Source organism: Bos grunniens, chromosome 10 (genome assembly GCF_055505025.1).
Source record: "Bos grunniens cultivar Pamir isolate PY7600 chromosome 10, Bosgru_T2T1.0, whole genome shotgun sequence".
Taxonomy (NCBI): domain Eukaryota; kingdom Metazoa; phylum Chordata; class Mammalia; order Artiodactyla; family Bovidae; genus Bos; species Bos grunniens.
Window position 1 is genome coordinate 60,755,602 of NC_141174.1, and position 13,323 is coordinate 60,768,924.

The 13,323-nt window shown below is 41.2% G+C and overlaps 1 protein-coding gene across 2 annotated transcripts; it reads right to left on the reverse strand.

The window, feature by feature from the left end:
* Positions 1-1,133: 1,133 nt before the first annotated feature.
* On the reverse strand, positions 1,134-11,915 carry LRR1 (leucine rich repeat protein 1). 2 transcript variants are annotated; one of them, XM_086321627.1, is made up of 4 exons: positions 11,436-11,915; positions 8,151-8,249; positions 4,866-5,587; positions 1,134-1,572 (listed from the first exon to the last, which is right to left on the reverse strand). In XM_086321627.1, the coding sequence occupies exons 1-4, from the start codon at positions 11,646-11,648 to the stop codon at positions 1,332-1,334; spliced, it is 1,275 nt and encodes a 424-aa protein (XP_086177753.1). In that variant the 5' UTR covers positions 11,649-11,915; the 3' UTR covers positions 1,134-1,331. The 2 variants fall into 2 exon arrangements, with proteins under 2 accessions (XP_086177753.1, XP_086177754.1); XM_086321628.1 differs by lacking the exon at positions 4,866-5,587 and having other exon boundaries at positions 11,436-11,739.
* Between the last annotated feature and the right edge of the window lie 1,408 nt (positions 11,916-13,323).

The window sequence follows — 13,323 nt, forward strand, 5'->3', positions numbered from 1 at the left end:
AAGAAAGAAAAAGGAGTTTGAATAAATTGGGAAGGGGTATGGGTTATAAGAACAAATTCTGCTTTCTGTACATGAATTTTAAGTAGGCTAAGATGCTTACATGGAGATGGCTTGAAGAGAGGAAGAATGCAAAGGGCTGTATAGGAATAACATGTTTAGCACTTCCCAACATACGCTATTACACCTGCATTTATTGAAATAATTCTCTACAGGAACATGTAAAAATCAGGTAAGCACTGAATTACTTTTAAATATGTCCCCCCCCCATCACTTTTTAAAGAACCATGTTTTTAAAGAAAGTTACTAAAATTTTATAATATTTTTGGTCAATATCTCAGTAATTTATGAGTTTAGGAAATACTAAGATTCTTAAAATTCGTAGTTTCAAAGACCAAAAGTTGGTGTATAGCATAAGGAGCTCAAAGGCGGTGGGAGGCTCAAGAGTGAGGGGATATATGTATACATAGAGACTCCTACGGACAGAGGAGCCTGGCCGGCTACGTTGCAAAGAGTGACACAACTGAGTAACTCACACAATATAACAACAGCTAATTCACTATGTTGTACAGCAGAAACTAACAACACTGTAAAGCAATTATACTCCAATTTAAAAAAACCTGACCAACAGAAAAAGAACAACCCTCATATAATACAGACTTAATCAGTAAAAAAGTGGCAATTTTCTCCTATTCCTATCCAACACCAAAACCTTATTCCAACCCTAAAAATGGAAAAAAAAAAAAAAGAAAAACCTAAAAATCACAACAAAGATTATGCGATTAATATAAAACTTTTAAGGCGGAAGTCTATTTGTCCAAAACAACTTCTACTTTATGTTTGGTGAATATAAAATTCTGTATATAGAAAAATATACCTGAAAATACAAGTGTTTAAAAACATATGTAGTTTCATATTGAACAAATTTTCACTACAATTTAGACTATTAGTCCAAAGTATATTTTCTATATATAGAAACTCAATTTAACTTAAATGCAAGACAAAAATTAAGAAAATTCTATGAACAGAGTGGTTGGGATCAATATCTGTTTAACATTAAAAGATAACCCCACAACCGGAAATACTAGGCCAAAATCAACACAAGTGTGATAAACTGATAAAAGTTAACACCACAATAAAATTAACCAGGTTTTAATGAAATTAAGATTTTACAATCAAATGATTGAAAATGTTAGACTACCACACATTCTTCCCCTCAATCAAGTATACAAAATCCGTGGAAAGCTGCCCTTTCTCCAATTTGACATTTAAACCATAATTGAATCCCAAATTAGTCTGAGACTAAATGGAATTTCTTTTTGTGGTATCACCTATTACTTGAGCATATCACAAGAATTTACATAACAGGCTAGAGAACAGAAGTAAGAAATAATGGGTGCTTCAGTACCACCCATATTATCTACTAAGACCACAGTGTGAGCAACAGAGTGTAGATTCATGGTAGTAGTTCCTTGAATAAAACTGCTTATACTGTATCTTCCACAAACACAGGTTTTTGCAGTATCCAAATCTTGACAAAGATGGAAAGGAATGATATGAGAGCCATATGGAATCCTATTGGAAAAAAACATTTTAAAGATATTTTTTAATGATTCAAAACTTCATGTATTAGGACATGAATTATTAGACACTGAATTATAACCATGAGAAAATAAAATTACTCTATTAATTCAGTATATTGTTTTTATTTTCCAAACTGGTACAAATGGGAAAAATATACTAAATAACAGCATATGACATAAGCCTAAGAGGATCTATACTACATAAAGTAGTTATCTTTCAGTATTGCCACTTAATAGTATAACCCACTGAATACAAGGAAAGAGTCATCAGTCCTTTATATAATTATACTGTATGACCAGTGTAACATAATTTAAATGTATGGCTCTCTCATACAATTCCTATAAATGGTAATGAGAGAATTTCTCAGTTCTATCTGTGAAGAAACATTTAAATAAATACATATACACTCCTAGGCATCAAGTGTTCAAAAGAGAATCCTAAACTGTGTGAAACAAATTTTTTAAATGTGATATTAGTTTTACTTTACTAAAGCAAGCAAGGGTCCTAACTGTGCTTAAATTAAGTCATCCACCCTCTTACTTAAAACTTCAGTGGCCCCCAATACAATTGCTCTCACCCTGCATAACACTGAGACAATCTTGAGATTGCCTGCCCAGTGCCCAGATCTCTCCTGCACCCTAAACACAATCATACCCCAAGCGCTTTGTGTCTCCCACACGCTTTTCTTTATTCTTTCTCTAGTACATGGGCTGGCACATTAACAGGTGTTCAGATCTTTTGCAACAAGTAAAACCTACTATTATAATTTAAACTGGTGCTGTTTTGTTTTGCCACACAGCATGTGGGATCTTAGTACCCTGACCTGTGCCCACTGCACTGGAAGTACAGTCTTAACCACTGGACTTCCAAGGAAGTTCCTAAACTAGTGTTTAAAACCCTAGTAGAAAAGTGCACATCAAATCAAAAATAGTGGCTTATTTACTTAAAGGATGGGATTGACTTTGTTTACAATTTTTCATTTTTTCCACACGTACTAATCTGTTAACTTGTGTAAGTAACTTTAAAAACAAAAACAAAAACAAAAAAAAACCACTTACTTATATTCCAGGCTTTTGGTTATAGACTAAGAAAAACAGGAAACAGTTAAAAACTGTATTTTCTACCCAATGTAAGTCCCCACATATTTTTCTAAGACTATAACTTCAACAGCTAAATAGCAGAGATTGTTCTCATGGCTTTGGATCTATATTCTTAAACCAAGGGAGCTGGAAATTTGCAAAATTATACTTCAGTAAAGATCAGAGTCATCCTAGCCAATTTATGATCCTTTCAAGTTATCAGTGACTATTTACAGTATTTCTCACTTGGACATAATTTTCAAATTTGAATAAATGTTTTTTTTTTCATATGTAAGTCTCAGAGAAAGCAAAGAACAAGACACTTGGGAGTGGTTTATTGCCAAAAGACACCATTTAGAGTTATCTCAAATCAGCGGTTTTAACCTGAATCATGAGTATCACTTTCTGGAGACTTTAAAAAATCTATGACACACAGTAGGGGCCCATCTCTGGAGATTCTGAACTAGGTGATCTGAGGTAGAATCTAGGACCTATATGACCAGATCTAGGTATGTATTTCACATCTATATTATTTAGAAGTTCCTCTACAACTAATGTGGAGAAGGCAATGGCACCCCACTCCAGTACTCTTGCCTGGAAAATCCCATGGACGGAGGAGCCTGGTGCGATGCAGTCCATGGGGTTGCTAAGAGTCGGACATGACTGAATCGACTTAGCAGCAGCAGCAGCAGCTACAACTAATGATAACACAATTAATGATTTTTAATTTGCCAAATAAGCAAATTACATGTATTTATAAATCCAGTGAGTATTTATTGAGACCTATTATGAACCAGGCACTGTTCTTGGCACTTACGTGTACTGTCACTTGAGAGATAATTTTAAACTCCTAGTTAAGAGTCAATACCTTAAACCAGCAGTCCTCAAGTGTGGTCCCCTGACCAGCATTATCAGCATCTCCTTGGAACTTGTTAGAGATGCAGTTTCTTCATCCCCACGACAAATTTACTGAATAAGAATCTCCAAGGGTTGGGACCAGCAATCTGCTTTAGTTAAGTACTGTGTTACAATAAGCATGATTGGTGATGCATTCCTCAACTTTCAAGGATCACTGCCTTAAAACAATAATGAGCCCTTAGTTACTTTTGGTGGTGGTGGTGGTTTAGTAACTAAGTCGTGTCTGACTCTTTCGACCCCATGGACGGTAGCCTACCAGGCTCCTCCGTCCATGGGATTCTCCAGGCAAGAATACTGGAGTGGGTTGCCATTTCCTTCTCCAGAGAATCTTCCCAATCCAGTAATCAAACCCAGGTCTTCTGCATTGCAGGCAGATTCTTTACCAACTAAGCTACAAGGGTAGCCCAAGTTACTTTTAGAGCCTTAGTATTCAAGTATAAATCATGAACTAGCAGCCTCACCTTGAATGCAGTTTAAAAAGCAGATCTCCACTTCAGACCTCTAAAACAAAATCTGCTAAACAAGACTCCCAGGGATGTGATGAATATTAAAATTTGAGAAGTAAGCCAAGGCTCTTAATCCTAGCTAGCTGTACATTAGAAACACCTGGATAGTTAAAAGAAAAAAAATACTCAGTCCTACTCCCAAACATTCTGACTTAATAAGTCTTGGGTGGGGACTAACCACCAGAATTTTTTAAAGCTCCTTGCTGCTGCTGCTAAGTCGCTTCAGTCGTGTCCAACTCTGTGCAACCCTATAGACGGCAGCCCACCAGGCTGCCCCGTCCCTGGGATTCTCCAGGCAGGAACACTGGAGTGGGTTGCCATTTCCTTCTCCAATGCATGAAAGTGAAAAGTGAAAGTGAAGATGCTCAGTCATGTCCAACTCTTAGCGACCCCATGGACTGCAGCCTACCAGGCTCCTCCGCCCATGGGATTTTCCAGGCAAGAGTACTGGAGTGGGGTGCCATTGCCTTCTCTGTTAAACCTTCTTAGGTAATTCTAATGTGAAGTAAAATCTGAGAACCACTGCTTTAGGATAAGAGCACTTAAGCTAGGGATGATGAAGAGGGAAGACTGGCTTGGGTTTCAGTGGGTGTCTATGAGCATTACAAAGTTTACCTGTGTTTATTCATATGCCCATTCTTCTAGACCCATAACTTTTGTCATTTCTTTTTAAAAGAAGGCCATTGGAGCAAAGGGTCAGATTGTGCATAGTATAAACAGCCATGTTAAAGACTTAACTCTTGAGAATGATGAAAATACCATGATGCTATCAAAGGCTTACCTATTATATAATATGGTTCGTGCAGAAGATTCCAGTAAAGTTAATGGCATTTGCAGGTGTATAACTGGAAGGACTTTCGGTTGTTCAAAAGTATTTCCAAAAAGATCCAAGTACTCAAGGGATAAATTTTTAAATTCACTAGGCAAAAATGGAAGCTTATTTCGAGCTGCTGACAAAAACCGCAGGTTCCTCAGTTGTCCCATCTTGAAAGGAAGTCGAATCAATTCATTATCATCAAGTTTTAAATATGTAAGTTCTCGGAGCTGGCAAAACTGCACGGGGAGTGCCTTAATTTTGTTCTTGCTGATATCCAAACTCTGAAGTGACTTCTGGAGTGTAGACTGACACAAGGCTACACTAAATGATTCCAAGTGGTTATCATTCAGGTTAAGTTCTTGAAGGTGGATGAGGTCTCCAATTGTAGCTGGGAGCTTTTTTATATGGTTATGACTCAAGTCTAACTTTCTAAGGTTTTTTAAGCAAAGCATACGCATATCAACCCGGACAAGCCCACAATAAGAAGTCTGAAGATGTTCCAGAGAATAGGGGAAGTTCTTGCTTAGAGGATAGTCCTTTTTGGATGTGATAACCATTTTAGTTTTAAATTTTTCAAATTCTGAAGTCTTCACTGGTGTGAGGGTTGAAAGTGGTGCCTCAACATCACAGCCTCTATGAGCCAGTCGCACAGCTGAAAGGAAACCCTTTAGACTGCTGGAATTGGCCTGAAGATGTAAAAGTAGGTTGTACAATTATAAATTCCATTTTAGGTAATACATGCATGCTAATTCATCCTAAACAAACGTGGTGAAGTTGTATATGTAAATCATGCAATTATTTATTGAAAATTACTACATTTTTTTCAGTATTCTATTTTCACTAAATTTAATTACATATACAAAAATTTTTTAAGTTTTTGAAAAAATTATGTTGACATACTCTAAATAAAACTGTTCACAGGGGTAACCATATGAGCATACAATAAAACAGGAAAATATAAAGATTCCACTGAAGACTTGGATTTAAGATGAACTGACCCATCAACTATAATCCAACAAAATTTTTTTTAAAAGTTACTTAACCTTAGTAACCAAAAGAAAATGAAAAGATGAACTGACTCAAATCTCTGGTGCCTCAGAGACAGACTGAAGTAGTGCTGTACAGTACAACATACCCAGGGGGGTTGTTCACAAAGACTAGGAATTGCGAAAAGCAATAGCCCTGTCAAAAGCAAGGCCAAGGACTTCCCTAGTGGTGCAGTGGATAAGAATCTGCCTGCCAATGCTGGGGACATGGGTTCCATCCCTGGACCGGGAAGATCCCACATGCTGCAGAGCAACTAAGTCCAAGAGCTACTACTGAGCCCACATGTCACAACTACTGAAACCCACTCGCCTAGAGTCTGTGCTCCACAAGAGAAGTCACTACAGTGAGATGCCCATGCACTGCAACTCTCAACACAGCCAAAAATAAAATAAGTAAAAATTATATATATATATATCAAGAAACTTAAAAATAAAAAAAGGCAGGTGTAACTTAGCACTTGTTGCCAAAAGCAAGTAACAACACATCAAAAGCAAGAGACCGCTTTCAGCTGGACACAGAAATCACTATTAAAGTGATATGTGAATTAAGTCAGCAATAAAAATACTTCCTGGATACTTTAGAAACTTCAAAACCTTTCTATCTGAAGGACTAGTGAACTTTCAGCAAGTTTGGGAAGCTAAGTATTTGGTTGGGATGTGGGAGCTTTGCAGAGGAGTAAAAGAGTAGAAATACTGTATGGCTATAGCGTATAAATGAGTACCCTTGATGCCAGGGTAAGGAGGACAGAATGATCAAGCTGTGGGAGATCACTGAAGAATTTTGAGTTGAGAATTACGTAACAAGAGCTACATATTATTCTCGCAGCAATATACACGGTGAAGTGGAGTGAGGAAAGTCTGGTGACCTGGGTTAAGTAGGTCCAGCAGAGGGACCTACTTGGGAGTTACACACATTAAAGGGAGCTGTGTTAACAGAAAGCATGTATGGCAGAGAGCAGGCAGAGGATGGGAATAAAGTCTTCACTCCCAGGATAGAAAAAAGGTTGCCAAGAAACAGGAAACAAAGGAGCGTCGAAGAAAACTGAAGATAAACCAGCACAGTGCCCTATCACAGGTGGCAAGAAAGAAAAGTTATTATGAAGGGAGTGGTCATTAGTGTCAAATTCTACAGAGCTCAAAAAGGATGAGTAATCATGGCAATGTGATTAGCAGATAGGAAGAGATCACTGACCTTTGACAGTGTTTTATGAATAAACCAGTGAAGTGAAAGTGAAGTCAAGTCGCTCAGTCGTGTCTGACTCTTTGTGATCCCATGGACTGTAGTCTACCAGGCTTCTCTGTCCATGGGATTTTCCAGGCAAGAGTACTGGAGTGGGTTGCCATTTCCTTCTCCAGGGGATCTTCCTGTCCCAGGGATTGAACCCAGGTCTCCTGCATTGCAGGCAGACGCTTTACCCTCTGAGCCACCAGGGAAGCCCAAACCAGTGAAAGTAGAGGTCAAAAGAGATACTGAGAAAGTGGACAGCTTTAGCCTCAACTTTCTAGAAATTTGTCTCTTCTATTCTAATTGGTAGGACTCTCAGCTTGTTTGTAGGTAGAAGGAGTCAGTGGCAGGACAGGCTGATTAGCAAGAGAAAATGAAAAACCAGAACAGGAGGAGGTAGAACAAAGCACCTCCATTAAATAAAACAGCTTAAACAGTTATTAAACTTTAAATGTTTACAGAGCATTGACTTGGGGTCAAGGATAAAGGCAAATGTAAGGTCACAGCTCCTACCCTCTGGGAAGGGAAAAAAGGAAAAAGCGAGATAAGGCAAAGAAGAAAACAGTTTCTTATCTTAATGGTTTATGTATTTAAAAAAATGATTATAGTAAGTAAAATATCCCCTAAAGTGTTTCTAATTGTATTTTATCCATTTTTTTTAACACCAAATTTAGATTTGTTGCCTGTGATTCAGCTGGCAAGATGCAGACCTGTGCCACCTGCTTATAGAGTTCTAAGAACACCCTGACGCTCCATCTTGGGCACAGAAGCAAAATCAGTTTTCCTTCTCATTCTGGGCAACTTCTCTAAGACTGACTCTGCTCTTTTCAAGGCCACACAAGCAAGCCAGGGAAGCTGCCATCATTTCCTCAAACATGCCTGCAAGTGCCTGTCTCTGTTCAGCTCTGTGGGAGATCAGGCTCCTAACACAGCCTCTATTCTCTTTACAGTAAACCAACCTACGCATTAATACCATACCTTACTGAGGCAGATATCCACAGGAGGCTCCTTTAAGCGAACAGTGGCTTTCCCCTCATCCACAAATTTGGTGAAGAACTGCTCAATATTCTCCTTTAGCTGCTTAAAACCAATGGGACGGGGGGGGGGGGGGGGGGGGGGGGAGGAGGGGGAAGAAAATTACAAAACCAGGTACTGTTATTCAGTATTTATTACATCTGCAATATGCCACTTTGCCAGGATTCAGTTTGGCTTTTAGACCTTACATCTGGGTGCTTTGTTGTTTTAAGATTTAAACGTTTTTGTTTGATTGGTTTGGGGGGTATTTACACTCCTTATCCAGCTTTGGGTAAAATACAATTGTTCTACCTGTCCAGTAACTCTTCCTTCCTCAAGAACAGAATCCCCTTTGTTTGAGGAGAATGCTGCTTCTCTCCCATTCTAACTCTGGGTGTAGTAAGAGTTGCCAATAGTAGTTACCTGCTTTCTTAACTTTAGTCTATTAGCCTGGGGTAGGCATGCCTCCCACAAGATATAAACTTGATGAAAGCAGAAATCATGTCTCCTTTGTTCAGTATTATTTTCCCAGAGCCAGAAGAGTGACTAACATATAATAGCTGCTCAATAATTTTTAATAACTGATGTTGCTTCTACTGAAGGCTTTAACAACTATTTATTAAGAAGCCACTATGAACCAGGCACTATGACAGGGGGCTGGGGACAACAGTGGTAAATAAGACCAGCATGGTAATTACACTTATCAAGTTGCCAATTTCACGACAGAAAGTTTATTAAACAAGTAATTATAAGCATAACAAATATTAAGACAAGGAAGTACAGGCTACTATACGACCTTATATAGGAAAGGACTCTTACCTGGTCTGGGGGTATAAAAGAGAACCAAAATGAGTAAGAAATGAAGGATTAATATGTTAAGCAAGTGAAGATACTGAGGGGAGGAGAGGGAGGTAGTATATAAATAAAATGGAATAGTGTGCAAAGCCTTGAAGGTAAGAGAGTTTGGCAACTGTGAGGAGGTGAAAGACGTTCAGTATGCCTGGAAGATCCAGTGAAAAGAGGCAGATGAGTGTAGAGAGGTAAACGGAGATTAGATGAATATTCAGTGGATATTACTGTTAGATCTACATTTTGAAAATTCCCGTTAACTACAAAGTTTAATAATGAACTTTGGGAGAGGGGAGAATGGGATGGAGGAAAGACAATGGTAGAGGTAAGGAGATCCTTTAAGAAACCAGCCAGGCAAGGGACAATGGTGGTTTAGGCTATACCTGGGATGGAAGGGGGTATGAAAATACGAAAGTTACCCAGGAAGCAGAATTGAAAGAATTCAATAATATATTGGATATGGGGAAGGAAAAGCCTTTAAGGTTCCTGGAAAGGGACAGAATACTACTTAAAGGAGTTGCAGAACACTATCAGAAAAGCTGGGACAGGGGTGGCAAGGAAAATTAATCTGGAGGTATTCTGAGTTTGAAATACTGTGACACAACCAAATGAAGATTTCCAGTAGGTAGCTGGCTCAAGTTGGAAATTAAGGGAGAGGACTAGCAAAAGACACAGATTTGGAAATCAGTCAGATGGATGACAGCGTCATGGGACAGAAAAGTAGAAGGTTGTAAGAAAGAGCCCCAAGGTGCTTCCACACTCAGCACTAATTCCTACTCCTCAAGGCCAAGACCAAACCACCTTAACTAACAAATAAATGTTTACTTGACACCTACTATGTCCCAAGCCCTGTGGCACCACCTCTTCCACAAAACTTTCTCAAAGACTTGAATCAGAATTCATTTCATTTTTAATATTATACTATATAATACCACTCTGCTTCTACCTTTATTACAGCAATTATAGCCCACCTTTGTAAGTGGTGATTTCTGTTTTTCCCTTTCTAGTCTTGGAAAAACAGAGATTAAATCAGGTTTATTTCCCATCGTATCTATCCAGCATTGCACCCTGCACACACACTAAGTTTTCAACTAGTGGTTTACAATAACATTTTTGTTAGGATTTTCAGCTACTGACCTTAGCACAGCGGAAGTTTTAAAGGAGAGATCATAACAGACTCTTAAAACAGACAGTACCTAAGGTGGGCATGAAAAGATAGGTTTTAGGGAGGTCAACAGGGAAAAAAGGGAGACCCAATTCTGGTTATGAGTTTGTTTCTCTCACCTAACAGTTTTCTAATCTTTAAAATTTGGTGACAGAAGTCCTTTCCATTTTAAAACATTACATGAGTTGATTCCACCGGAAAAGGGGAATTATTTAGACTTTCAACTACTTACACAAACATTTACGTGGCTCTGAATGAAACAGCAATAACTCTTCCTCAACTAAGAGTATTTACTGAGGATACAACACTGTAAGGGAAACAATCCCAGAAATTGTATAAAACCCAGTCAAGAGTTAGATGCAAAGAGGGTGATGAATCACCCCTCAATTTTATGATAGTAGGTACAAGGGTATTCCAGTCATTTTCACAAAAGAACGTGCCTGGGAATCAAGGTAAAAGGATTTTATAAAACTTGTGCTTTAAAAATTCAATTCCCAACTTCTTCTAGAGGGTTTACTACTGGTATGTAGATACAAAAAAAGCCTTGTACCTAACAAATAAAAACTTAGGAAATTAAACAGTTAAGAAAGAGCGAGAGATGCAGTAGCCAAGAATTTTAATAAAATTATCAAGTTGCAACCCAAGCATCACTGCTTTACTACTGTACTAATCGGGAAGATCCCCTCAAGTAGGAAATGGTAACCCACACCAGTATTCTTGCCTGGAAAATCCCATGGACAGAGGGGCCTGGCGGGCTGCAGTCCCTGGGGTCGCAATGAGTCGGATACGACTGAAGCGACTGAGCACAGCACAATCTGGCCTAACGACCTTAGATGCATCCCACAAAGCCTTAAAAACAAACAAACAAATTTAGCGAAGAAACTGGGAGAAACATAATCTACTGAACCAAAGTGTAGTCATTTTACGGTTCTCCCAAACTTGACTGATGCTACACGCAGGCCGAAATTTCAAAGGCATTAAAGGGGCAGGGTTGCTATCTACTACTAAGCAGCAAGGCTGTCAATAAAGTCGCAGAAACAGGCAAGAAAATTAAGAAGTGACTCTTAAAATCTTTCCGCCTTCGGGCCGGTAGGGAGACGCCAGGGTCCGGGTGATGGTGGGGTTCAGGGGCCGGGCGCTCGGCAACCCCCAAGACGGAGTCCAGCTGGGGAAACAGTCGGGCGTTTAGAGCAAGAACGCCTGGCTGCCACCCCTGACCCGCCGGTTCCACGCACCTCATAGCGGGTCCCGCGCTTGTCCTTCAGGGTGGAAATGAACAAACAGGCGGGGTGACGGCCGCCCCGCTCGCCTCCCGCTCGGGGACCCGGCGGAGTCCTGGGCGCCTGCTGACAGAGGCTCAACACCGCCCGGACGCCCTTGCCCCGGTTCCTCAGCCCCAAGGCCGGCAAATGCCGGCTGACCACCTCCACCTCGCAATGCAGCTTCATCCCGCCGGGACGCCAGCCACCGGCTCCCACAACTCGGCTTTAAAACTTCCCCCTTCCCGCCCCGCCGCGCCGCCGCCGGGGCCCTCGAGCGCGGGCTGTCCAGGGATCTGCCTGCCGGCTCGCGGTGCGACATCCCCGTTTCTTCGGGCAGCGGCTCCACGAATCCTGCGGGGGCGGACGGGGTCCCCTCTCCCGTGCAGGACCAAGTCTGCACTGTGGCTGCGGACCGCGGACACCGACCGCCGGAGGATCCGGCTCGCGCCTCCCGAACCCGGCGATCGGCGGGGGCGCCACGTCCTTTCCCGGGAGCGCGCGCTCACATTCCCAGTGTAATACTTTGGGGCCGAATCCTAGTTTCCACTGCTGACAGTTTACACGCTGCCCGCACACGTGGGGTCTTTGAGTTTCCCAAGAAAGGCCGTAGTTCCTGTGTTTTGGGGGGAGTCTTTTTGCCTACCCAGCTTTGCGAGTTGCCTACTGCCAGCTGGGGCGCTGATAGGCTGGTGTTTTGTTTTGGGTGCCCTGGAGGTGACAATTGCCACATCAGAATGGAACTTAATATTACAGTATTTCTCTTGGATACATGGTGGAGAGGGAACTGGCAACCCACTCCAGTATTCTTGTCTGAAAAATCCCATGGACAGAGAAGCCTGGCGGGCTACAGTCCATGGAATCGCAAGAGTCCGACAGGACTTAGAGACTAAACAACAACTCCTATTATACAGATTCCCTGTTTACAACCTCTAGTGGATTGGATGGAGTGACTGATTTGACTGCATCTGAGACTTTCATGCATTGGAGGAGGAAATGGCAACCCACTCCAGTGTTCTTGCCTGGAGAATCCCATGGACAGAGGAGCCTGGTGGGCTGCTGTCTATGGGGTTGCACAGAGTCAGACACGACTGAAGCGACTTAGGAACAGCAGAGACTTGGAAAGACCTTCTGGACCTTTCAGACTCCTTGTCTGACTCTTTGTGACCGAAGCCCGCCAGGCCTCCCTGTCCATCACCAACTCCCAGAATTTACCCAAACTCATGTCCATTGAGGAGTCAATGATGCCATCCAACCATCTCATCCTCTGTTGTCCCCTTCTGCTCCTGCCCTCAATCTTTCCCAGCATCAGGGTCTTTTCCAATGAGTCAGCTCTTTGCATCAGGTGGCCAAAGTATTGGAGTTTCAGCTTCAGCATCAGTCCTTCCAATGAACACCCAGGACTGATCTCCTTTAGGATGGACTGGTTGGATCTCCTTGCAGTCCAAGGGACTCTCAAGAGTCTTCTCCAACACCACAGTTCAAAAGCATCAATTCTTCATCTCTCAGCTTTCTTTATGGTCCAACTCTCACATCCATACATGACTACTGGAAAAACCATAGCCTTGACTAGATAGACCTTTGTTGACAAAGTAATGTCTCTGCTTTTGAATATGCTATCTAGGTTGGTCATAACTTTCCCTCCAAGGGGTAAGCGTCTTTTAATTTCATGGCTGCAATCACCATCTGCAGTGATTTTGGAGCCCCCCAAAATGAAGTCAGCTGCTGTTTCCACTGTTTTCCCATCTATTTGCCATGAAGTGATGGGACTGGATGCCCTGATCTTAGTTTTCTGAATGTTGAGTTTTAAGCCAACTTTTTCACTCTCCTCTTTCATCAAGAGGCTCTTTGGTTCTTCTTCACT

What these genes read in the sequence shown, in the direction of transcription:
- LRR1 (XM_086321627.1), bottom strand. Translation starts at nt 11,648, where the DNA reads ATGAAGCTGCATTGCGAGGTGGAGGTGGTCAGCCGGCATTTGCCGGCC. An exon ending in TGGATATCTGCCTCAGTAAG is followed by an intron (nt 5,588 to 8,150) that starts GTATGGTATTAA and finishes TTACATCTTCAG; the next exon opens with GCCAATTCCAGCAGTCTAAA. An exon ending in CGAACCATATTATATAATAG is followed by an intron (nt 1,573 to 4,865) that starts GTAAGCCTTTGA and finishes TTTTTCCAATAG; the next exon opens with GATTCCATATGGCTCTCATA.